Genomic DNA, 27,383 nt, shown 5'->3' with positions numbered 1-27,383 from the left:
TATCAACGTCGGCAATGTCTGATAGAAAAAAATTTAAGCTATTTTCAATACTGTTCAAAAATTCCATTTTTTATTTTGTATATGTAGGTTGGAAATACTTGTGAGCAAGTACAAGTTCTGGAATCTGTTGGCGTTGAATCGACCTATTAATAATATTATTAAATTAATTTCGGAAATTCACTATGCAATTTCAATAAAGTTCAAGCAAGTTCAATAAAGCAAGTCCAAAATTTAAATAAATGTTGTTGTAATAATTACCTTGATGAATTCTTTGGAGTTCAGTTTCATCAGCAACACCAGGAGAGCCTGTTGCACCTTTCAATCCTATTGCACCCGGTGGACCCAATAAACCTTACCGACCTTTGCTGCCAACATTTTCTTTCTCTCCCTTAATTCCAGGGGGTCCCTTTTTGCCGGGGGGTCCATTAATTTGAGATCGAACTTCGGGTCTTTGTTGATTTTCATTTCTGAACACATCATCTAATTCTTCACAGACCATTCTTTTCTTATTGTAATGGCCTTGCGTATGGCCTAAGTTAAATGAAAACAAAAAGGGCCAAATAAATGCAAACATGCATTTTCATGGTCAATCTATTCACTTGAATATCAAATCAAACACTATCTACGATATAGTGTGATAAGAAACCCTTTTTCATTTTCTGCTCCAAAACGCCGTTTTTTCTCGAGTGTATATGTGTGAGCGTCGACGTTGCCGAAAATCAATCACCAGTTTGATATCGTGAGAAAATTCACGAAAAGGATTCTCATGTTTATTCGAGAACGTATAAGTGGCCTCGTATATAATATACCCAATGAATGCAAATGAGGCTAACTATAAACAACCATAGTATTTGACCTCACTTAAATACGAAAAGTGAGGCTGAAAGAAAATGTTTTCGAAAAGGTTTATCATAGTTTTTCATTATTCTATTACGGGTTTTCGTTACAATTGAATTACATTGAGATCGAGAGATACATTTAATTTTGTCTCCATTTAGCTTGGTTAATTAGTCATTCACTATGTCAACAAGGAGAGCGTCAACATTTTTTCTACGTACAATCGTATCTTTCTCCCATCACCAGAATTGTTATGTTATATATACTCTTGAATCGGATCCGAATCATGAAAATCACGGAATGTTTGATGAACCTATTACTATCAGACCTCTTGGGGTTTTGTGGGAAATGTGATTACACGATCAATATTGATTCAATTATATTGATTCAATATTGGTTCGTCGTTCAAAGTTTATGTGTTTCATATGTGAAAAAGTACTATCTATCAGATCAAAAATTATTGATTTGTCGAATTGGATAGTTCGAATGTTGAATTTATATCTTGGAAGTGTAATAGTTTTTTTTTATAATAGTTTTGTTTCGAAAGTTCACTTGCGCTGCCACAATTCAAAATAGGAAAAATTATTTGCTAATATAATGACAAACTAAGTATATATATTGTCATAAGCTGCTAAAATTTCAGTTTCAGTTGTAAAATTTAGGTTTATAGAAATGCACTGTCGTGTCACTTCGTCCCAATCCTTTCAACTTTCTCCAAGTGTTTACTAAATTTTAAATCGTTACCTCAGACAAAACATTGTAACATAAAAGTTTGTTTTTCCCACCTTTTTGACCTGAATCATACTTAAGGTCTCACATGACGGAACATTTAACGTCGGTAAATCCCTTTCAGATCTTGGATCAAAGTTTTTCGAGTTTGCCAGGGAATCGGCTCGAGTTTACATCAGTTTTGTTCACATCATTTTCGCCATCGTTTTTGTAGAACAGCACTCCAAAGATAAATTCCCTCATTTGTTCTTGGAAGAAAACATGATAAAATACCCTCTGTTCAGGTTTCACACATTTATTTCAGATTTGTATTTGATTATGATGACCGAAATAAAAACTCAGCCCCGAAACTTACCAACAATATAGTCTCATCTTAGCTTAAAAAAAACATTTCCGAGATAGTGATCTTGAGATTGACCTTAACTTCTACGTGACCTATATTTAAAAAATATCTTTATACAATACAATACATTCATTAAACCAGTGGTTCTCAACCTTTTATGACTCGTGGCCCCATTTCGGAGGCTTTTAGCCCTCATGGCCCCCACTTTAATATTCCAGAGGTATTAATAGGGTTAATTTCATTGATAGATTCCAAATCCCATTATGTTAAAACAATTGATTAATTTTACATGTGATAATTATCTCAAAACTTTTCTTCTTCGGTATAAGCAGTTATACATGTATGTGTGTGCTGTTTGGTATTTGGAGAATAAACTGACCAACTAAAAATATACAAATAAATTGTGAGAATTTAACGTCATAACCATGACTGGTTGTATAGGAAGCGACTGACTTGTTGAGCTTGTAGACAAACATTGCTTCATCGGATTATACGGATTTGATATATTGACGGTAAGAAAGCCAAGAAGGTCTAAAATGCAGTTACCAGATATTATGAAATATTTGTCAACTTAATTGCAGTAAAATACGAGCAATAAAATTATATATGGACTGCAGCACAGTAATTGGCTGTAAATACTATCGTAATAAATGTTCTGAATGGGCAAATCAATGTCAGTCCCTGTTATATGATTACCTTATCAAAGTCCTGCATATGGAACAATTAACTGGTCAACTAATCCAAAAACTAAGTTTGACTGGTAATCTGACGAGTGGGCGGGGTCCATGAACTTTTCTTTAACGGGATAAGTATGAATAAGCTAAGATTTTTGTAAGAAAGTCTCAGAATGTGAAGTCTTAAAAATTAAAATTGACGATATAAACGAGTTAAATTTCTAACGCTTTGATTTACATAATATATAAACTATAAATGCAAGAAGGACCTACTGTGTGATTGTCTTCGATACATTGGGTCCAGTTGAACTACAACAAGCATATCATAAAACTATGTTAATAAATCTTCATATAACTAAGTATATTTATATCTCGAAAATAAATATACTTGAGTCCTCGGAGATGGAGGTTGTGATAAGCGTAGTTTGGATGAAAATGCAATAAGATAAACTAGAAGTTCATCGTCAGAAGTGAATTATATGTAGTTAATTGAAAGTAAAAAGATATGATAAACTAAGTACATCTTACCTAATTTATTCAGTGTCTAGTAAAAGTAAATATTAAAGTGGCAATGAAATAAATATAACTACTATTACAGTTTTAAAAGTATTTTTAAATATTTATCAATATACATATAACAAAACACCTATTATTCGGCTTCGTTTCTTTCGATTTGCAATACTTTTTCGGGTTCAGTTGAGCGGCAATAAGTGTATATATGAATACTCTAATATTTAAAAATACGAAATTCCTATTTTGAGAACTTTGTATCCTAAATATCAGTACTAAGCCATGTCGCGAATTGATATTTCATATTGGCACAAAATCGCTCTAAGTTAAGTTAACGACATTAACTATCGGGAAAAGTGGCCGAGTGTCCAAAACCAATTCTCTATTATTTGAGCAGAATCTTAAACTGTGGGTCGGTCACTCCTCGAGGGAGGCGTAGTCTGCTGCCCATGACTAGTTTATCACTGTCACAAATAAACAAGCATATGATCAGCAGTCGATTGCCGCAATTTTTTCAATTGCCTTTATTTGTTTGGTGCTAATTATTTTCATTTATGTTTCAGGCAACAGTTTTGAATATTTTCAATAAAACGAGTCTGGCAAATCGACACGCCCTCTTTTTAGAGTTTGTCATGTCTTGTGCCCCCCTTCAAAAACAACTAGCTAACAATAAGCTACAAATAACAGATAGTGAGCCGAAAGTATGTTTTATTCAAAAACACGTTGAAAATGTGTGGATGAAACGTAAATATTCAAAATAAAGAAATGTAAATATCCAAAATAAGGCGGACAGGATCAAACCTTACAAATATTTATATTTTACTTAGCTTCACGCCCACTAGAAAAATTGTCTACGCGTCCCAGCGTTTCAGAACCACTGATTTAGAGTAAGATGCTACTAAAAACTAAATAGTTTGAAAGGAAGCACTACTTTACTTGGCATCATAAAACGAGATGAATGTTAACCCACCAGATCATGGAAAACGGACTTAAGAAAACTTTTTGTTCAACATTTTATGGAAAAGTATATAATATGTGTGATTGAACAAATAGCCTACCCCTACAAAGACTAATTGAAGATAGCTCATTCAAAATTCGATTAACCAACTCCATATTCAGTTATTGAAATGCAACACACCTTTTGTTTATTCGAAACTAAGTTAGGTCATATGTACAGAAATGTAATTTGTAAAAAGTCATACAAACAAACAAAAGTTTGTACAATCAGAAAGAGGCTTTTCAGCGACATTGCAAACGTAAATATAAAGGCTTCGATTTGCGACCAATATTTTCGAGCATTGTTCCCTCAAAGTATCTTGGAAATGGTAAATTGCGGGTGACTCAAGTCGGCCTGTGTGCTTTCATTAAACAAATCGACCTAAATATTCGCAAATGCAAACAGTATTTCTTCGACTTTTGATGGAGCATTTGGGACCGTTTTGTCAGCAAGCTTGAATACGAGCGGCAGCGAAACGTTCAAATAATGCTACTGTTGTTGTTAATTCACTATGGACCTGACACTTTCGTGTCGAGATTTTATGATCTAACTGACTATATAATATATCATGTCCTATCCGCCTATATTATACGGAAAACGAACAAATACAAAGAAGGTGTCGGGGAAACTGTCCATTGTGACAAGTGGAAAGATGGGGGTTGCGATTTAGTCCAGAGATAAGCGCAAAACCTCACAGTCGAAAGTAAAGAAGAAATTCAAGAAAACAAATTCTTCGCGGTAAATAAACAACCTCGGACACATAATATTATTTATTGCTTTGTTATCATCATTAAATTCTAAATATGTAATTAACTTCAAATCAACATGTAAAATATAAATGATATAGAATGCAACATACAGGGTGATCAAACCAAGTGCAGACAAATGTTTATTATTTAAAATATCTACATTATAAAAATGTGAGAAAGAAAAAAATATTTTGCAGAAAATATCATTGTAAACATAAATATTAAGATTCATTGTTATTTTTCGATATATCCTCCCTTTGCCTTCACTACACGCCTCGATCTGATTGAAACTTGACTGCACGAGGCACGTATGGTGTCTTCTGAAATTTTGTCCCAACAGGTCATCAATTTATGCCCTAATATTAGTTGTTGTCAGTCTGATACACGGGAGTATTTCACGTGGTACGAAAGCAGCTTTGAATTATTGCAACAATTAACTTTTGTATTCGCTAAACGGCGTTTATAAGGCTACCAATCCTTGTCGTTAGAGAGCGCCCTCGCCCATTACTTTACCAAGATTACCAAAACTACTGACTACTGAAAACACGCGTATTCCAGCGTTCGATCGGACCCGCTAGCTGTTTCAATCTAACTTGGAAAAAAAAATAATTTCAGAAACCCTTTCAAAATTTTTGGCTACGCCCCTGTGCCCACCTGAAACGAAACAGGGACGTTTTTGCCAATTTGTCCGTTACGTCACAATACATCTTATCATAATCGCTAAATTATTGGAAACCTCGTACGAATACACTTTGAACAGTACTAGCCGCTATCACGAACGCTCCCTCATTTAATGCAGACGCACTGTAAAATATCATGCAAAATGGCGAAACATGCCCGTTCCGTTTTTAGTGGACAGTAACCGACGAGGGCGATCTTTAAAAGACAAGGATCTGTAGCGCTACAATCGCTTTTCAGCGAATACAAAGATTGATTGTTGCAATGATTCAAAGCTGCTTGCGTACCACTAGTGGTGCGCGTAACTCAGATTGAGAGCAACTGCTCTAAAGCATAGATGACTTATTGGGACAAGATTTCGGAAGAAACCATACGTGCCTCGTGCAGTCAAGTTCCGAACAGATCGAGGAGTGTGGTGAAGGCAAAGGGAGGATATATCAGAAAATAACAATGAATTATATTATTTATCTTTATAATGCCATTTTCCGCAAAATAATTTTTTCTCTCTCACATTTATATTGTAGATATTTCAATAAACATTTGTCTACACTTGGTCTGATCACCCTGTATGTAAAAGGTTTGTGAGCTGCACCATAAATATCATGGTATGGGAAACGAACACACAGCTCCATATGTCATTCTGGAAGGATCCGAGTTGACAACAGTGGAAACAGGAAAATCAATGACAAACAAAAAAAGTCTTGTCCACGTTTTCTGCTGAGGAGCATCAAATATTCCATACCAAACGAAGTTGTCTAAACTACCCGGAGGAGAAACCACTCCAGTCTGAAATAAATCAAGAAGATTAATGATATTAAACTTGATGAAAATGTAGATAGTTGTAATATCTGATAATCAATATGTTAACGTTTACACAACATAAATCGAACTGAATTATATTGGTAACCTGCGACAAAGGCAGAGACTCAAAATTAGAAAAGCTGAAATGTTTATACAGCTTTGTAGCATTGAGTCAACATCACGTATCTGATCTTCAAATCTCGAGAAAATATTGCTTTGATCGATGATTTCAACAATCTGATCAGAAAAAATATAATTCTTCCTACTCAATCTCTGAAAATTATGAAGGCAAAATTGGAAGTATAGAGACTGCAGCCTTTTATCAGAAACTTCTAAATTTGGGCATTATTGTTCATTGCGGTCAAGCAAGGAATGTAAGTTTGTTGATTTAATAGTCCAAGTTATGAAACTTTTTGAATAAAACTTTCTGTAAACACGATTTGAAATGGACGATAAATGGAATTGTCTACGATGACTGGCAACTGTGTTTTGTGCGACGATAACAGAAAAACCGAATCCACTATGATACACGTGGAAAAAAATATCGAACTCGCTTTACGATGATTAAGTTTTCAAAATAGTCTTATAAATTTGGTCGCGGATCTATAGCAAGGGCAATATTTTATATATGAAATAACGAATCAACAATTTGTAAAGGTCAAATGTGCACATGATTGAACCAATATTTCTTAACCTTTATGCCTTTGAAAAAAATCGTGGGCGAGAAAATCTAAAAAAAATATATTTGGATTATCATAAAAATGTTGTTTCTTCATTATTAACCGTGAAAATAACTTTCAGTCAAGTTTAAAAATCTATAATATAGTAGATAAACTGTGAATTTCAATACAATACAATTTTCGTGAGACCAAATTCACAACCAAAATAACAGAAAGATTTTTTGCTATAAACGAAATGAATTCTCCATTGATTGTCATGGCATTAGATTGATATTGATTTGTGATGGAATCTTTTTTTTTTGAGGTGATAAAACAGTTGCCACTGCTTTCCCCAATTTCCCCAACCCGATCTACGTTATATGTGATCATAAATCTTATCTATAGACATCAATATTAAGTAATGACGTCGGCATAATCGGAGATGAGATCATTGATCATGTAGATTATAAAATTGGTTCTGCAAAAGCACATCGATAGTAACGCTCATCTTCAAAATCAATCCATCATGATAAACTCTAAAAAAAGTTTTGAATCTAACACACTTGGCGGTAGTTGCGTTTATACCTTCAAATCAACAGTCATATTTGTCCATGCGCTTGACCAATAACGATGTGGAGGAATCATTTTCATCAATTTCGAAGAAATGAACGTATCAATACTGGGATCATCTTTCGGTATGACAGCAATTTCCATCGACATTTGTTTGCAAATAGAAACTGCTCGTAAATAATCGACATCTGGTTTTTGATGGATTTCAGTCCAGTAACACAGACCTCTTTTTTCATTTTTTACTTCACAAAATTCTGAGAAAACATAAACGCAAGAGAAAAGATTCTTCAAAACATATCTCAATGTCATAGTTACATGCTTATAATAGTATATAATTATATCATAGTATAATGAAATTAGACTTTTTGGAAAATGTTCATAAGTCTTGCTTTTTTGCTGCACGCTCATAGATACAGTCAATCCTGCGATAAACGTTCCTAATTTATTTTATTTAAAACTTGCCGGATCTTCTGTCTAACTCAGGGTGGTCCAAGGTTGTCGGCTCCGGGGCCACAAAATTATTTTTGCATTGTTCGCGGGCCACAATAGTGCCAAGAATAGGTAAACAGTGCAATACATACCAAACACTTTTATTTTGCAAACACATTGATCAGTATTTGTTATTTATTAAGCTAACACATTAAGGCATGTAAAAACCACCAAAAAACTTTCTAAAACCTACAAAACTTTTTCTATATCTACATTTATTGTAGGATTTCAAACTCTTCATAACGGAAAAAGTGCTTCCACAAATTTAGGAAATATCTTGACACTGGAAATGCTCATTGCCGCTCTAAATTATATTCTTTTATCACCGACACAACTTGCAGTGAGCATTGTGGTGTTTTTCCTCCCACATCTAGTTAAAAATCTGTTTGAATTTGTCAACTTTTTTTTTCAAACTTATGTTCACAAAATAACAGATTGATTGATTACACAATGTGAGGTACAGGAGAGTAATTACTAAATTTTCCGACATATAGGCATCATTTTCCGCATTCGATTTTTAAATTTCTATGATGCCAAAATTGTTAGCATATATTCCCGACCAAACGTTGCCTCAGCTAGCCATATCACTAGTAAATTCAGTGACATTAGTGATGTAACACAAAGTGTAACCGCTTGTAAGTGTACCGTATACATCAGAAGATTTTTCTGGTTAATTTTATGACTAAATAACACAAAATGCAATTTTTGATTACAGTATATTTTCTCGTTTTGTAGCCCGGGCCCATATTTTTAAACCAAACTCACTAACCGGGCCCTTATTCAAGCACGGACGCTTGTTGTTTTGTCAGGTTGTTTGTTTGTCAAGTCACATATACGGAAGATCGATCGTTACAATAATTAATATATTGTCATTTCCAGTCCTCCAGTATGATTCGAACGAGAATAACAAAAATTTTGACTTTTTCTACGCACCGCAGTTACAAATCCGCAAAAGAAGAAAAGTTTTGCGACGCCCTATCAATATTGAAACGAGAATATCGATTATGGATGAATTATATCTTATAATTAGCGAGTTATTTAATAATTAGGGATGGTACACGCGGTTTCACTATAGAGTCATGAATCGAAACCGCGGTTTCGATCGATAAGTCTTCGATCTCCGACCGATATTCTCGTTCTTATGTTCTGTTCACACGGGCGTCTATTCAAATTGGCCCTTATTAATCAAGATCGGGCGGTTAAACGAGCACATACGGTACTTTTCGAATGCGACGCGGGCCACAGATAATGAATCTGCGGACCGCATGTGTCCACGGGCCTGGATTTGCACCATTTCAACCCTTTTCACATCAGCCTTAGCTATTCCGTTTGGGACGCCTCTCTACCGTGACGATATATTTTTAAATTATTCATAAATTATTAAATTTAATTTGACCACATAATATCAATATTCCTGAACTGTATTATGCTGGCATAGATCAATTTATAAGTGTAACCGCTTGTATTACAACGTAACGCGTACCCAGAATCTTATATAAACAACCCACAATCTAGCAATCCTGAATTTTGCACACTTCCTATATCTTTCTACGTATGCTACAGGCAGCACTTTCTCGTCGTAGTCGTTGAAAATCCCACTATTATATTATAGTCCAACATCGAAAACGAATTTTTATCTCACTACCAGATTGTAGGCATGAGACAGTTATTGACATGAAATTGACCGTAATTGTAAAATATACAATTAACTGATTAAAATCGAACCAAATAAAAATATTGACTATCATTTTTTGCTTGGAATTGCTTACCATGCATATCCTCCCGTGTTATTGCCAGCGTTGATGCCGTCGTATCTGGAATAGTTTCTTTTTTGAGAACCAATAAAGTCACCGGCACAGCTATTGACACAGCCAAGATCACGATCACCACTCCAATAACAATGAATTTACGTTTTGCTGTTGAAAACACGAACTTGAAAAAATATTTCGGCAGAGTTTGTATGCTAAATTTAGAATGTTTTCACTTCGGTTTCATAAAAACCGTTCGACATATAATTACTGTTTGTTGTATAACGTTATAATGAAGTACTATGTACAACACGTATAAATTGAAGCATCAATAATAGAAATATTCTCATTAAAGAACGATTCCACAAAACGGCATGTAATCACCATGAAGTGTTGTTGAAAGTTGCAACCAATCATTTGATCTTCATCAAACCCGGGCTAAGATCCACTGTTTAGACTGAACTCTTTGGGTCGCCGAATGAAATACTAACCTAGTGAGTCTACTAAGTTGTGAGTGTGTCCTTAGCAGGGTTTACTATGTATTTTCATTAATTTTTTATTATTACTAATTAATTACAACTAATTAATTAGATGATGCTGTGTTCACAGTAACACTGTGCATTCTCAATTGTCACAAAAATTCATTATATACCATTGAAAGCGTGCAAACCTCAGTACTTCAGCACATATTTCACTTAAAACTAAAGGGTTTGAATACGATAACGTGATGAACAACTGACCTTATTCAACAGTTTTTGGAAATAAACTTACTTTTAGTATTTTCATTCGATAAAGTGCCCCGTACCTGATGTTTACCCAACTGCTTGTGTATTTTTTTCTTGCGATCATCTTTGCCTTTTACCATTGCGAGCCGTTATTGTCTGTATTGAAAGTTCTTCAATTTTTTTTTTTAATTCAATTTAGATACTCCTGTAGCAGGCATATAAAGCAGACCTTGAAATGTAAATTATTATCTATGATTCATTTTTATTGCAAAATGCCTGAAATTATACCCAAGTCTATCGAACGTGTACCTAATTCAACGCTGCTAGATAATATTCAGCGATTTTTCCAAACGTTTGCGAAAATTTCTTAGGTATTGATTTAGGTTTAGTTCATGGTTCAGTACGAAGTTTCTTTCAATGCTTCATTTACTTTCATTTTCACCTTCGATAATTCCACAAGCTAGCTGTGTGATGCAGGAGATAATTGCATTCCAATGTACATTTATTTGAATTATAAGTCAATTTAGACACATGCGGAAAGTTAACAAGTTCATGAAATGTTTTGTTTTATGTGTGCTATGAAAATCCATTAAAAGTCGGGTGTATCACGCACAAATTTTTGTGGCCAAATTTGGTTCTATATTTGCGTTTACCGCTTCGTTTGAGAAACTCGAAAGTCAACCCCACAGAAATCGTTTGATAACTAGCATGGTACGTTGATGACGTAGTACTGAGATCTCATCGGCGTAATTTTGCATTAGGCTGAAGGAATTTTCAGCGTTTTGTGATCTCATTCAAATAGTAAGCTAATCCTATTGGACTTTGCATTTTGATAGGGTTGGTAACGTGACATACAAATACAGCCAATATATATATGCAGCCAACTAATATCTATATAGCGGCAATGCTGACTAAAATCTTCAAATTAGATCGCGATCGACTGGTCGGTTATAAGATCAATACCATCAATATGGAGATGTTCTTGCACATTGACGTAAAGCAAACTAATAATAAAAATAAAACATTTTCTTATAATCCAACAGACACGGGAATAATGGGGTCATCATTCAGACACGTTGATGAGTTGGAAAATCCCTATAGGCTATTTATAATTACAAATCGTGAAATCATTTTCTCTGTCGCATCCCGGGCGCTTTAAATTTTTCTAATATTGAAATATTTTTCGTTCATGTGCCGATGCAACTGTGTGAGTCTTCATTTTTAGACATTGCTCAATTGTACGATGTTCCCAACTGCCTCTCTCTTTCTTTATATATATATATACTGCATTGTGTTTGCATTGAGACTTAATTAAGAATTCTTATAAAATCAACTGACTCCTAATTAATCTTTACAACAAATCCATTAATTTGCAGCACCCCTTCTTTGAATGAAAAAAGCATGTTATTACCAATATATGTGAAGCTTTTCGTGCATGATATGTAAAAAGTAATTCTTATGAAATGTCTTTACAAAAGTGATGCAGTTTGCTGTTCATTCAGCCTTTTTATGAATACATAAAAAACATATACAAAAGAAAACTTTGAACAAAGAATCAATATTAAAGTTCGCTTTAAATCACATTTCACACAAAACCCCAAGAAGTCTGCCAGTAGAAAAGTCATCAAACATTCCTTGATTTACACTGTTGGGATCCGATTCAACGTTAATGCCCACGTAAGGTCTTGCAGGATTGTATGGTCTGTTTGGAAACCAGTGTGTGTAGGCAGCAGTTCTTCCATTAAATAAATAAATTCTTCTAGTCTGAAGGATCAAAAGGAAAAAAGTTGAACAAAACATTTGCGCAAAGTTAATGAAGGCAAATGATCCAAAACATTGTGGTTTTACTTTGAAGGTGAAGACTTACACTCGTGTTCAATGTCATTCCCGTCCATATGTGATGGTAATAATGCCTGATGACGATTCGTGACCGGATTAATGCAACCATTTTATAGAAATGATCTTTGCTGTAAATATTAGCTGTATTTCCGCCTTTTGCTTGGTCTATATTTAGTCGGTTATCATTTGTAATTAACACGTAACACTTTCCATCGTAAACTTCATCGCAATTCTCTAAATATAAATGAGAATGTGTAAGCTGGTCTACAGTTATATTGAATATATATATATATATATATATATATATATATATATATGTATATATATATAAAAGTATTATAATATTAATTGAAGATTTTAAAAGTAAACGGTGATCCCCCGGAAAGGAAAACTTGTGTATCATACCTAAATCTCTTCTTGTCATACACTTTCCCTCCAAATTGTTTATTCTGTTCTCAGTACTTTTTTCTGTAGCATCAACGTCGGCAATGTCTAATGGAAAAAAAGTAAAGCCATTACAATAATGTTCAGAAATCCCATTCTTATTTTGATATATGTAAGTTGGAAACACTTGTGAGCAGATACAAGTTCTGGAATTTTTTGGCTTTGAATCGTACTATTTATGATAATATTAAATTTATCAATTTCGGAAATTCCCTATGTTTGATAAGCTTTTGCTTACACTTGTCATGGTGTCGCTAATTAGTCACTTAGTCGCAGAAGAAGCAAAGTCATTGTTCAATATTTAAATAAATGTTGTTATAATAACTACCTTGATGAATTCTTTGAAGTACAGTTTCATCAGCAACACCAGGAGCGGCTATTGCACCTTTCAAGCCTTTTGCACCCGGTGGTCCCTTTAAACCTTGCCGACCTGTGGTGCCAACATTTCCCTTTTATTCCAGGCGGTCCTTTTTCCGGGAGGTATTTGAAGTACAGTTTCATTAGCAACACCAGGAACGCCTATTGTACCTTTCGAGCCTTTTGCACCCGGTGTTCCCGATAAACCTTGCCGACCTGGGGTGCCAACATTTCCTTTTTCCCCCTTTATTCCAGGCGGTCCTTTTTTTCCGCGAGGTCCTTTAATTTGAGAACGGACTTCGGGTCTCTGTTGATTTTCATGTGCGAACACATCATCTAATTGTTCACAGACCATTCTTTTCTTATTGCCCTGGCTTTGTATACGGCCTAAGTTCAAGGCCAGCAAGAAAACAGCCAAATAAATGTAAATGCAAACATGCATTTTTATTGCCAATCTATTCACTCAAGCCGCATGTCAAACACGTATCTACAAGGGAACTGGTTTTCCTTTTTTTTCTTTTTTCTATATGACCACACTACTTATAGTGAGGTGAGATAACCCTTTTTCTATTTTATGCTACAAATGCCGAGTTTTTCTCGGGTGTATATGTTTGAGCGTTGACGTTGCCGAAAATCAATCACCAGTTTGATATCGTGAGTAACTCCACAAAAAGGTTTCTCATGTTTAATCAAGACTTCATAGGTGGCCTCCTGTGTGCCATACGCGGGGATGCAACGGAGGCTAACAACAGCAACCATTGTATTTGACTTCTCTCAAATACGAACGTTGGGCTGATAAAAAAAATTCTCGAAGAGATTCATTATAAGTATAAACCCCAAAGTCTCTGTCCTCCGGTGCTAGAATTGTTAATACTCTTCACTATACTTTAAACTTGATTACCTTCAGACACAATTATTTGTTGAGGGTGGATCTGTATGCTTATAATGCATAGATACTGTAGCGCAGGGGTGGCCGATCTGCAAGTATTCATGTATTATCCAAACAGCGAAAAATAAATATTCTCAAACAATGAATGTTATGTGACTGCTCAAACTTCAGTATCTAATTTACAATTTCCTCCAAACGCAATTCTTCGCTTTCCTAGAATTATAACAAATCGGGCAATTCGACCATTGCGCAAAAAATGTATCACACTACTTTTGGAATGAGACAATACCTTTCACATACTGCGAAAGTCAGTGGCGGCGCGTGGTCATTTTGACAACCGGGGCAAGCTACTGCGGGACCAAGTCACCCCCATCTACGGGAACAGGATGAGCGCTGTAAGTTCTCCCATCATTTTATGAGTATAAAAACCATTCCATCGGTAACAACCAATCGGCAAAAGCGACAATTTTTAACGATAAGAAAGTGTCTTTAAAACCGGTCCAAGTCAAGGGATTAATAAATATAGACATAGTTTATTTTGAAACCTCTTTCAAAAGGAAAGACAATATTTACCCAGATAAATACAATGACATATTAACAGAAACTTCGGGAAAGCAGACAAAGTCTAAAATAAGGTTTAAAACGTTACTATGAAGAAAGGAAAGTTAATGCAAAGATAAGGACATGCGTCGCTCACTCATAGATATATATGCTGCTAGACCTCTACTGCTTGAACATATATGCAACACGCCGCGGTTTCTTGGAAGCAAAATGCTCAATAACGCGCTGATTAAAGTCATGCATCCCAGAAATAACGTCTCTGTGAATGGATAAAACAGCCAAGGAATTTAATCTATCTTGCTTCATTGTGTTTCTGAGATACGTTTTAATACGCTTCAGCGTGCTGAATGTTCGCTCTGCGTCGGCGGAAGAAATAGGCGTCGTCAAAATGATGTCCAGAAATTTTGCAAACGCCACAAAGGTAGTTACTAGAGTGTTATCTATGAGGAACCCATAGAGCGCGCAAGTTGATGTGATGTTCAAAAAAGTTTGATTGGTGTATATACATCGCAATTCATTTTCCAATTTACCCACGTTTATCATGGGGTAAAATTTGGAGACAGTAGCCAACAAATGGATGGGAAATTGACGTTCAAATTTTGAAAAATTTTTGGGGTTCATCAAAGAGAACGCGGCAAGGTGTTCAGTGCGCAGACGATCGCCTATTTGATTCACCAGAATGTCACAGCATTCCTCTGCAGACAAAATCAAACGCTGCGTTGTTTGCCCGCGGCGTAAAGAAGCACTCCTTGTGTCGTCGTAGTTTATTGTTTTCCGGATACGAGATGCAGCATCGCAGAAGTCTGAAATACACGACTGCACAGACGCTCCATCCATTAGCCTTGACTGCAATGCGCCGTATAATACATCCACGTGATAGAATATTGTGGAGAAAAAAGCGAGAAAAAATGAAAACTCACCATCTTCTAGCAGACGCTTTAGACCTGCCGCCTCCCTCACAGAGCGTTCGTCCCAAACCGGAGAGCTCTGAATGCCATTGAAACACTCAATGAGCTCGGACCTAATTTCGGACACGCCCTGCACCACGCGTGATTGAAAGTTCCAACGTGTTGGTGCACAAGCTGGGAGACGGCGGCTACATATCTGGTGAAGGCGGTCAGAGCGCTTCGGCGAAACGGAAAAAAATGAAGAAAACCCCGAAACGTTTGCAAAAAATATACGGACGAGAGGGGTATCAAGACACATATTTTTAATAACGAGGTTGAATTGGTGTGCATAACAATGTAAAAAATGCGCATGAGGAAAATCTTCTTTTATATAAACTTGAACACCATGTTTCGACCCACTCATGACTGCCGCGCCGTCATAACTTTGAGCTATCAATTTTGACTTCGCGTTGTAAGGCTGTAACACTTCTTTCAGTACAGCCGATATCCCGCAAGCCGTGTGATCAACGATTGGTACAAAGCTGTGAAATCTCTCGGTAGGTTTACCATCTTTCACAAACCGAAAAATCACAGCCAGTTGGGAAACGCACGTGATGTCAGTTGTCTCGTCAGACTGAATCGAAAGGAACTGGCAATTCTCAATTTCCAGAGCCAAATGTTGTAAATAAATTTTATACATTGAGTCGAGCAAATCATTTTGGATATCCTTAGATGTCCCTTTCGAAACAGTTGCGGCATCAAGATGATCTCTCAATACTGTATCTAGGGATGCGGTGTATTCCACCATATCCAAAAATACCCCTCTATTAGAAGAGCCAGCCCGTTCATCGTGCCCACGGAGGGACAGCTCGTGACAACCAATGAACTTCAAAACATCTATCAATCGACCGAGAACATGGCGGTTTTTCTCGACGTTTTGGTTGTGCCGACGAATAGAAACCGCGCGTCCTTCATCCAACTGTGCTGCAATATTAACATTTCCGAATGTTCGGTATTTTACTGCATTGTCCAGATGCTCCATAGAGGATTGATGATCCCTGGCACGCTCGGAAAGATGATTAAGATCTCTAAAACCAAATTCACACCAACGTGAGTCACGGCGGTAGCAAAAAGTAGGCAATAAAAACAAAACAGTGCATTTTTGTCCTCGCTGTAACACAACCATTCGTGTTTTTTATACCAAGTTTCTGCGCAGAATGTACGCCGACGCTTTCCTCCGTCATGGGATTGTTCCAGTGAACAATTTTTTGGTTGATAAGGCCCAAGACGTTGTACCTCTAATTTTTGTTCCAGCGGCAGCTGCGAAAACGGAGTGCGAAGTAGTGCATCAACCTTATTCATTATGAGGTCTAAGGCTAAGAAATGCGAAGCCGGAAAGAAGTGAGGAGCTCAAAAGGAATGTGGAAAATCGAAAGCAAATGGACTAAAGGTCTCTAACTGATTCAAATAGCGAAACAAGCGACAAAAACGAAGGCGAGGAAACTATCAACTCTTCAAGCAACCAACGAACGAGAAGGAATGCGTGAATATGTCAACACGTTGTTGTAAGAAACGTCGGCATTGTGTCGTCATAATTCCGGGGCTAGCCCCGATGATTTAGTAAAAGAAACAGAAAACAAACGAGACAAATGCGGCGAGTGGAGGATAAAAGAGAGAATACGATATACAATGAGCAACCGGGGCAAAATCGGCGTCGCCCCGTCGACGTTCGGCGAAGGCTTTGCGAGCGAAAAATGAACCATGTCGGGAGAATATGGCTAGTGTAGACAGTCTGTGCAACCGATATTGAGGTATTTTTCGAATATTTTTTATTATACCGAAAAAACAACCGGGGCATTGCCCCGGTTGGCCCTATTGACGCGCCGCCACTGGCGGAAGTTATTGTTGGATCGTTTGTCAGTCTAGACACGCGATATTCGGTACTTCATTTTTAAAACTTGGCAGCGGAAAAACTTGCATTTGTTACGAAATAATATGCTTTACCGGGCTTGCCCAGACTCAAATACTGTATGTGTATATTTTATTTTGCGCATGGAAATCACTGTATACCGCCTGGTGTTGAACACAAAACTGGTTTGAGGCAATTTTTGGGGGTATTTCAATGAAATTCACTCAACATCAGACGCGATCGACAGCTAGAACCGTGGCGACCGACGTGTTGGCCACCCCTGCTGGGTGACCGTACATTTGAACCCGTATATCCGCGGGTTCAATCTATATGAGGGTGCTAAAATCCACGGGTTAGGGTTAGTATGAGTTCAAATATCCGTAAAAAAAATTCCATAGGTGCAATAGTATGCAGGTGCAATTGTCGTGGGTTCAAATTTTATTGAAACCCCCCTGCTGTATAGCAAGAATAAATAAATACTTACGTCAAAGAGTCAAACTTAGAATGGAATTATCCATTTTTAACGTCGTTATCACAGATGCAATCCTCCCAGATAAAAATATATCTAAATAAGAATAATCGTGGCATCAAAGAAGGCGAGGCAGAGACTTGCGTGACAAATGAGTATGCTTCTGTAAAACCCTACCATGAATATGTATGGCCTTTTTCCTATATCATATTTTCCATGAATTCAGCGCGCCATTAATGCCAGATTAGTATTACACTAATATAATATACATGTGAAATGCCCCCAAACGGGCATAGGTGTTCTAAAAAGCATACTGATTTGTCTTGTGCGTTACCTTGAGGCCATGAGTTTCTGGTCTCGAAAATGTTTACACCAGGGGAGTGTGGTGTTAGTATTTCTTCACAGTGTAATTATTAGATAAACAATGTACTCTTGATTGCCCTAGCTCTGTCGTACTGCATACTTCAATGTTTGCGTGTTATTCTATTGTTTACAGTGTTAAGTTGTGGTAGTGGTGTTCTTATGTTTAATAAAGCCTAGAATCGGTATCCTGTTATCTTTCATAACAATTTATTAAACATAACTTAACGAACCAACCACAATGGATAAAGTTTTAAAGCCGGAGAAACTAGACACAGATCCTGATACACGTGACGCGGAATGCGAATGGCTGCATTGGCAAAAGACATTCGAAAATTTCTTGGAAGCTTTACCCACTGAAGGACTTGATAAATTGGGAGTATTAACAAACTATGTGTCTCCGAGAACTTATAGATATATTAGAAATATCACAACTTATGATGAAGCCATAGATACGTTGAAAGGGATTTTTGTACAGACAAAGAATGAAATATATGCACGTCATATGTTGGCCACGCGATCCCAACAAACTTCTGAGTCAGTTGCTGAATATTTAAGAGCATTGACAGAATTGAGCAAAGATTGTAACTTCCAGAACGTATCTGCTAAAGAATACCAGAATGAATATATTCGGGACTCTTTTATACGTGGCTTGAATTCCAGTTGGATACGCCAACGACTGCTGGAGAATAAGAAATTGACACTGGACGAAATGGTTGATCAAGCCAAATCATTGGAAACTGCCGTTCGAAATTCACAATCTTATGCTATAAACGAAAACACTTCCGTCGGAGCAGTACCTTCAACAATACAATCAAACAATTTCGATGTTGGATCGTTGCCAGATAATGCAGCGATGACTATTAGAAGTAAATGCATTTTCTGTGGTAATAGTAGACACCCACGATCCAAATGCCCAGCTCGGGAAGTAGTCTGTTTCAAGTGTCAAAAGAAAGGACATTTTGCAAAGGTCTGTCGCGGAAGAACTATTTCGAACAATGACTCCAGCAGTCGCCTTGACATTTCAGCAATGATACCACATTCAACATTGGCTACTATTCATGACAAACCTTATGTTGGATACGTTACGTCTACATTACGACAAGCCACAGCCTGGGTAGAAGTCGGTCAACGAAAAGTACGAGCTTTGTTCGACAGTGGTAGTTCGGAAAATTATATTCACCCAAGGCTGGTAAAATCTCTTAGGCTCAACGTTCGTACGACAAAGAATGTCATTTCCATGGCATCGTCTAAATGTTCAGTAGAAGTTCTTGGATGTACTGAAATGGATTTATACTATAATAATCATAAATATAGCGGAGTTAAGTTTGGTGTAATCGACAGCTTATGCGCTGATATGATCCTCGGACTCAATTTCCAAACCCTGCATAAAAGTGTAAGATTTCACTACGGTGGTAAAAAACCTGAATTATCAATCTGTGGTTTCTCGTCATTGAAAATAACCCCACCTGAACTGCGGACTGTCATCCAATAGCCACTAAATCGAGAAGATATTCACACGAAGATAGATTATTCATTCGAGACGAAGTAGCAAGACTTCAGCGAGAAGGAATTATCGAAACATGCCTTTCGCCATGGAGAGCTCAAGTCGTTGTGGTTAAAGCAGAAAATCGAAAGAAACGTTTGGCAATTGATTACTCGCAAACTATTAACAAGTTCACTTTATTGGACGCTTTTCCATTGCCAAAAATTTCAGAGTTAGTGAATGAAATCGCACAATATCGAGTTTTTAGTACTGTTGATCTCACTAGCGCTTATCATCAAGTTCCACTGAAACACCAAGATAGAGAGTTTACCGCGTTTGAAGCCGAGGGAAATTTATACCAATTCACAAGGCTGCCTTTCGGAATCACAAAGGGGGTCTCTTGTTTTCAGCGGATAATGAAGCAGCTCGTGAAAGAAGAACAACTGCGAGGAGTTTTTCCATATTTAGATAACATAACTATTTGTGGGATGACTAAAGAGGATCACGACAAAAACCTGGCTGCTTTCCTGGAATCTGCAAAACAACGAGGATTGATTTTTAATGAATCGAAAAGTATATGGACTACTCGAACATTGCCAATTTTAGGATATCAAATTGCTGAAGGTGAAATTCGTCCAGATCCCGAAAGATTAAAACCTTTACGCCAACTTCCAATACCATCAAATTCTAACGAATTGAGCAGATGCATGGGATTCTTTTCATACTATTCTAGATGGATTCCAAACTTTTCAAATAGAATCAGATCATTAACAAAATCGACCTCTTTTCCTCTTACTGACACTATAGGAGCTTTTCATGAACTAAAACAGTTAATAGAAAATGCTGTTCTCATTGCCGTTGATGAAAATATTCCATTTGGATTGGAAACTGATGCTTCAGATATTGCTATAGCAGCGACACTAAATCAATCTGGTCGTCCCGTGGCATTTTTTTCACGTACATTACACGGCTCTGAACTTAAACACCCTTCGGTCGAAAAAGAAGCTATGGCCATAGTTGTTGAAGCAGTACGACATTGGCGTCACTTTTTAACAGGAAGACGTTTCATCATGAAAACAGATCAGAAAAGTGTCTCTTACATGTTTGATTTACGCCACAAAGGTAAAATCAAAAATGAAAAAATAACAAGATGGAGAATTGAGCTATCCGGTTACTCTTTCGATATCGCATACAAACCAGGCAAAGACAATGTTGAACCAGACACTCTATCGAGGATTTCATGTGCTCTTCCTTCTACTAATATCCTCACTAAATTACATGATGCATTATGCCATCCAGGTATATCTAGATTCGCTCATTTTGTTAAGGTCCGTAATTTACCTTATTCGACTAATGAGTAAAGACGTTAAGCGAACGGTCTTGAATTGCCGTGTATGCAGAGAGATAAAACCTAAATACTATCGGCCTGAAGCAGGAACTCTTGTAAAAGCGACTCAGTCCTTTGAACGTTTAAGTATTGACTTCAAGGGACCTCTTCCGTCAAACAATCGCAACAAATATTTTCTCTGCGTAATTGACGAGTTTTCACGATTTCCCTTCGCTATTCCAACACCTGATGTTTCGGCCGCCAGTGTAATAAAAAGTCTAACTCCATTGTTCGCTGTATTTGGAATGCCTGCTTACATACATACTGATCGTGGTTCGGCTTTCATGAGTTGTGAGTTTAAAAGATTTTTGCAAGAAAAGGGTGTGTCTCACGGTAGAACAACTCCTTACAATCCTTCGGCGAATGGTCAAGTAGAACGGTGCAATGGTACAATTTGGAAAGGAATAAAACTTGCTTTAATGTCAAAAAGTTTGCCAATTGAATTTTGGCAAGATGTTCTATTAGATGTTTTGCATTCCATCAGATCACTGTTGTGCACTGCAACAGATGCAACACCACATGAACGGTTGTTCAATTTTGCAAGAAGATCTACCACAGGATATGCCGTTCCAACGTGGCGGACAAATTCTAAAATTGTTCTTCTCAAGAGACAGATTAGAAGAAACAAATCTGATCCATACGTCGATGAAGTGAAACTTCTGGATGCAAACAGACATTACGCTCATATTCGGTATTCAGATGGTAAAACCTCAACAGTATCAACAAAACATCTTGCACCGTGTGGTGATGGTACACCGTTTAGAAGTGAGAATAATGGAAGTTTCCCCGATAATCAACCTTCTCAATTACCTGTAAAGCAGGCTGATACAGCAGATTCGGACTATTTACCAAAAATATCGCATCCCGTTATCAACCAATCAAAAATTCAAGAAGGGGAAGAAAAGTCAAATATTCCTGGTGATGATGAAAAACACGAAACATCCCCAATGAAGATGATAGACACCCCGGCTCCTAGGCGTTCTACTAGAGAAAAGCGTCCAATTGATCGTTTACATTACTATGAGTGAAATGTTTTTTAAACTTTTTGTTAACTAATCTTTTAGGAAGGGGAAATTGTGGTGTTAGAATTTCTTTACAGTGTAATTATTAGATAAACAATGTACTCTTGATTGCCCTAGCTATGTCGTATTGCATACTTCACTGTTTGCGTGTTATTCTATTGTTTACAGTGTTAAGTTGTGGTAGTGGTGTTCTTATGTTTAATAATGCCTAGAATCGGTATCCTGTTATCTTTCATAACAGGGCCATGTAATAATGTAAAATTATAGTGACGCTGAAGGCCGGACCACAGAACATCTTATCACTTTTTAGCAACTCGAAGTTGAACTTTCAATTTGTTTTTCAATTCTGAATTTTGTCTCGCGTGGAGTCTCTTTTAATGAACTGCTCAGAGCAGTACGTGATGTTGAAAGAAGGATCATTTTGATGCGTGATTTTCGGGATTCGTGTAAGAAAAATGCGAATAATTTCCACGGTATGCTACTTCGTGATCAGGGATTGCTTGTCATTTTTTCTATTTCGATAATTACCAAAAGATCTCCATTCGGCCAGCCACTATAAAACAAGAAAGAAATATCTGCTTCACTAAATATTTCTTCTCCAAAGATACTTTTTGATAAATATTTTCAACTCGTATTTACCATCGTAACTAGCAGGAGGTTTCGTACAATGGTGTTGTTTGCTTTAACAAATTACTCTAACCACATCTTGATTGTGTTTAACAATAAAGTATTTCATACACCACTGAATGTCGAACTTTGGTCATTCATAACCAACCTTGCTTTCTACTGGTAAACATTTTAACTTTTTTAATCTCAGCATGGCACCATTGAAAAATTTCACGTTAATATTTCCTTGCCAGACAAATTGTCATCCCAATCCGACGTAGTTACATGACACAACGTAGAAAACACCGATAAGTTTTATTTATGAAGTTATTGCTGACCGCTACCAGGTAGACCAAATAATCAACCCTCGGCTATCGTGTTCATTCCAGGCACAAATATAAATATGTAGGTTACAGTATATATACTTTAAATAATCTTGTCTTTCTACTATTTTGCCTCAATTAAAATGATTCGAATGATTGATACATTTTCGGAGACGCTTTACAATGCTTTTCTTATGGCGTTACCGCACTATGATTTCGTAAGATTTCCGACCAGACAAATCGGTATGACCATTTTCTTTTAATTTGTGATATCAAAAGATTTCAACGTCTATCATTCCACTCGACTAAACTCGGATATATCATACGTTGTTGTTGTTGTTATTGGACACGTCGGTGGACATAACGATCGTTTCAATAGTATGTTGGTATTGTTGTTCGTATTCTTGTTCTTTGACACGTTATGAAAAGTCGCTTTTCTTATTGATTACCAGACCAATTGCTTTGAAATTTTCAGTGAGTAAATATTATATTTATCGCTCAAAGGCTATTACTCTTTTTTTGCTATGACGTCATCAAAATTTGCCACTATGTGGCGCAACGTGCCATATACTTGAGCATAGCTCTCTTGTTATATGTTTTATGGCGCTTATAACTTCAGTGGTCTTTTGCGCCATTTATCAATTTGAATTTGAAATCTTAAACTGACATATTATACAATATTTACAAATAAATAGTTATAAAATTAAATCAATTACAATAAATAACTAATCCTAAATATCTCTGCCCGTAGAGTCGTAAACAAAACAAATTCAATAACAGTTTCAATAATGTCCATGTTACTAAGCTCTTCTTCTCCAAAGTCGGTTCCAATTTAAGTTTTCTGGCTTTGCGAACGACTGGAATTCACAAATGTATAAATAATATATTCACATATTATTCCACTTTTTATTATGTACAGCTCATTTGCCCCGGTTAATTGCATACCTTTTCTCGCTTTCTTTCATACTTTGGATAAAGTTGACAAAAAGGTCAAATATGGGAAGAATATGCTGCAGCTTTCATCAATATATAAAACAAAACGTGCACAAATTAATATACAATTAATTAACTTGTTATTCGGGGGTCAAAATAACCTAAAAAACATTCTTTTTTATCTAGAGTAATTGCCGGATTGTCAGTAATAAAATATAAGTATTGAGTAACTTGTGCCCACAAATCTTGCGTGGTCGGACAATAAAAAAATAAGTGAAATAGGTCTTCAATTGCATTTTCACAAAATCCACAGAGATTTGAATTCACCAAGTTGAATCATTTTAAAATAAAAGGAATAGAGAATTTCTGTTCACCAAATGGTGTAAGTCACAGACTCCTTGTTCTCTCCAGTTTTTTTTATTTATAAAAAATGGCATTCTTGCATATTGCAATTTCTTGTTGTACCATAATGGTTCATTCATTATATAGATGGATATTGGCATTGCATGTTAATTCCTTGTATATGTACCAGGTACGAAGTCTATCCCTAATTGTTACAAAAGGAAGATTTTTTATGATGCGAGAATTATACCATAAATTTCCTTTTAGTAAACAATGTATTCTATATTTCGTAAATAATAAAGTTCAATGGCTTTCTAATTACTTTCTTTCGACTCATCAATAAGGTGATACAGCCATTTCAGTTTTTTAGAAATAATGACACTTCCAACATCTACCATATTAATTCCACCTTCCATTTTTGGGCCAATCAGTGTTTTACGCTTGACTCTTCCCCAATTTGAATTCCACAAAAAAAGAAATATATATTAAAGAATTCAGTGATTTTACGACTTTTTGGGGTATCGTAACTGGTAAAAATGTAAATTGATATGTAAAAAAGGATAGAATTAATGATTTGATTACACACACTTTTCCTAGAATTGTTAAATTTCTCATACGCCAAATTTGGATAATGTTTTGTACTTGCTGCAATTTCGACGGCAAGTTAAGTTCATATAGTTGTTTCAAATCAACCGTAATTGTAATTCCCAACAATTTAAATTTATAAGTCCAGATCAGATTGTGCTGAATATTTTGTTCACATATGCCACTTTTACTTCCAATAATCATTGGTTGTGATTTTTCAGCATTTGTTTTGCCCCCTGATATAATTCCAAACACTTCAGCTGTTCGAAGTAAATTTACTATTCTTTTAGATGAACCATCAGTAAATACTACGTATCTTCTGCAGCTAGGGCTATTTTAATTTCGTTTTCTGCGATTTTAAATCCAGTGATATCGGACCATAGTTGCAAATATTTCTATTCTTATGAGGAATAAATACGATGAGATTGGATCGCCTTGTTTAAGCCCTCTTTGGGGAATCGTTTGTCACAACATTAAAAAGAAGTGGAGATAATACGCTACCTTGAGGAATTCCGTTATCGATATATATTGAATATATCGGACATTGTGATGCTGATACGGACTTGAAAGGTACGAATGGCATGTAGTCCTATTTAGTAGACGCCAAACCTGAATTTAACAAATTTTATTGAATTTTATCCCGATGGGAATCCCATGGGATGGGACAGGTATAATTGCTATGGGATGGGAATGAGACATAAAAATATGTCCCATGGACAAGCCTGTCAATACCTTCTTGATAATTCTGACCATTTATTGTTGTAACTTTTCAAAAAGAAATCAATGACATGTCACGAACCCCCGTTCCACCCAACCTGTTATGATTACAAGAAAGTGACTGGACTCATTCAGGGAACGTATTCGTGGTATTCCATGGACATATCTTTTTTCGATGCCCGCTGGATTATGTTCTGCAGAGTGGCTTCGAACAGGTATTAAAGAGTTCATCGCTAGATGAAAACACATTCTACACCAGGGGTGCGCAATTACCTTTCTGAGTGGGCCAGTTACAGTCTATAGTAGTTTATTTACAGCAGCTATGCTAACGTTTATATAGTAATAAGTATCGTCCTCATGACGCTATTTTAACGGAAATTTATATCCATAAAAAGTATAGTCGTAATTCCAGCAGACACAACTGAGCCGGATGAAAAACTTCGATGGGCTGGATCCAACCCGCTGGCCGTAATTTTCCCTCCATGTTATACACCAGGGGTCGGCAACCCACGGCCCGCGGAGTAAAATAATTCGGCCCGAGATGCTTCACTGAATAATATCAACAAACCGGCTGTTTTCGCCATTATATTCTTTACGTAACAGAATTTATTGTCAGACACGTGAGATTAGATTACAGTATAACCCAACAGTTCATGAACAGTTACTTATTTGATGAGCTTACGATTTAATTATAATTAGACAACTGGAAACAAGACACGGAAAAGTTGATACTGGGTGCTGCGGGTTGAATGGCGCAGAAAAAATGCAATGCAATGAGGAAAGACAATCCATATTCTATTCGAAGATGTATCACTGCTTGATTTTTATAAAAATATATTCTTGAAGTAAAACTCAATTCAAATTTGACAAACTATACGAAAAAGTAGGGATTCATCGACTATATGTTTGGTTTTTACTTTCTAAAAATTTATGCGGCCCGACAAAAAGTTGCCGACTACTGTTATACACCATGGTATGCTACTTATATGCCGGGCCGTTTGCGAAATGAAATAGATTCTACCGCCGATATTGACGCAACGCATCTACCAAAAACAATCAATCTTTCCTTAATGCCACAAATCGTAAATATATACTACTACGAAGAAAAACACTTAATTTAATTCAACGAAAAAAGTATGCAAATTATACAAAAACCGCATCGCTGCACAGAAATTAGGATCTTGAAATCATTGAAAAATATTCATTAATCTTCCTATTATACAATAGCGGATTGAATGAATGTCAGTTATTTGTTTCATATGCATGGACCACCCCAAAGTGACTATAAACCAAGTGGAGACACCGAGTGCAATGGTGCGTATTGAACGTCATATTGGGTCCAACGAATCGGGGGAACGCGGCATCGTCGGTTTGTTTTAGCTTCGTGAGAAGGTCTCGTTCGTCAATTTGTTTGAAGATTTTTACTGTTTTTCATTTTATTCGGGTAATTTCATTATTGGACACGTAGTAGACATAGCGATCGTTTTAATATTATGTTGTTGTTGTTGTTGTTGTTCTTTGACACGTTTTTAAAAAATTCATTTTCTCTTTGATTACTGGACCAATTGCTTTGAAATTTTTCCATAGTTAAAGATAAAAATTTTCTTCAGAAGGCTATTACTTTTTTTTTGCTATGACGTCATCAAAATTATTGCCTTTAGGTAGCGCTACGTGTCCATATATTTGAGCATAGCTCTCTTGTTTTTTTTTTGGTATTTGTCTCGTGGAATCATACTGGTATCGTGCGGTTTCGTGAAA

General features: G+C 36.3%; 3 protein-coding genes across 3 annotated transcripts; 1 reads left to right on the top strand and 2 right to left on the bottom strand.

Moving 5' to 3' along the window:
• Nucleotides 1-6,048: 6,048 nt before the first annotated feature.
• On the bottom strand, nt 6,049-10,698 carry LOC144431245 (uncharacterized). Its single transcript, XM_078119095.1, has 4 exons — nt 10,556-10,698; nt 9,806-9,952; nt 7,563-7,801; nt 6,049-6,303 (listed from the first exon to the last, which is right to left on the bottom strand). The coding sequence occupies exons 1-4, from the start codon at nt 10,647-10,649 to the stop codon at nt 6,118-6,120; spliced, it is 666 nt and encodes a 221-aa protein (XP_077975221.1). The 5' UTR covers nt 10,650-10,698; the 3' UTR covers nt 6,049-6,117.
• A 1,302-nt stretch (nt 10,699-12,000) lies between these two features.
• On the bottom strand, nt 12,001-13,504 carry LOC120333001 (uncharacterized). Its single transcript, XM_078119042.1, has 5 exons — nt 13,321-13,504; nt 13,121-13,222; nt 12,754-12,918; nt 12,377-12,582; nt 12,001-12,273 (listed from the first exon to the last, which is right to left on the bottom strand). The coding sequence occupies exons 1-5, from the start codon at nt 13,502-13,504 to the stop codon at nt 12,088-12,090; spliced, it is 843 nt and encodes a 280-aa protein (XP_077975168.1). The 3' UTR covers nt 12,001-12,087.
• Nucleotides 13,505-18,465: 4,961 nt separating this feature from the next.
• On the top strand, nt 18,466-19,719 carry LOC120333002 (uncharacterized). The gene has a single exon (XM_039400347.2). The coding sequence runs from the start codon at nt 18,466-18,468 to the stop codon at nt 19,717-19,719; it is 1,254 nt and encodes a 417-aa protein (XP_039256281.2).
• Nucleotides 19,720-27,383: the final 7,664 nt, after the last annotated feature.

This window comes from Styela clava, chromosome 13 (assembly GCF_964204865.1).
Source record: "Styela clava chromosome 13, kaStyClav1.hap1.2, whole genome shotgun sequence".
Classification (NCBI taxonomy): Eukaryota; Metazoa; Chordata; class Ascidiacea; order Stolidobranchia; family Styelidae; genus Styela; species Styela clava.
Note: the sequence above shows the minus strand (reverse complement) of the source record. Positions and strands in the feature narration are given on the sequence as shown.

Excerpts from the sequence above, each read along its gene's own strand:
- LOC144431245 (XM_078119095.1), bottom strand. The coding sequence starts at position 10,649 with ATGGTAAAAGGCAAAGATGATCGCAAGAAAAAAATACACAAGCAGTTG. Across the intron at positions 9,953-10,555 it reads ATCGAATGAAAATACTAAAA|CAAAACGTAAATTCATTGTT; the intron begins GTAAGTTTATTT and ends TGTTTTCAACAG. Across the intron at positions 6,304-7,562 it reads ATATGACTGTTGATTTGAAG|ACTGGAGTGGTTTCTCCTCC; the intron begins GTATAAACGCAA and ends GATTTATTTCAG.
- LOC120333001 (XM_078119042.1), bottom strand. The coding sequence starts at position 13,504 with ATGGTCTGTGAACAATTAGATGATGTGTTCGCACATGAAAATCAACAG. Across the intron at positions 12,919-13,120 it reads ACTTCAAAGAATTCATCAAG|TGTTTCCAACTTACATATAT; the intron begins GTAGTTATTATA and ends TCTGCTCACAAG. Across the intron at positions 12,583-12,753 it reads TATGACAAGAAGAGATTTAG|AGAATTGCGATGAAGTTTAC; the intron begins GTATGATACACA and ends ATTTATATTTAG.
- LOC120333002 (XM_039400347.2), top strand. The coding sequence starts at position 18,466 with ATGGATAAAGTTTTAAAGCCGGAGAAACTAGACACAGATCCTGATACA.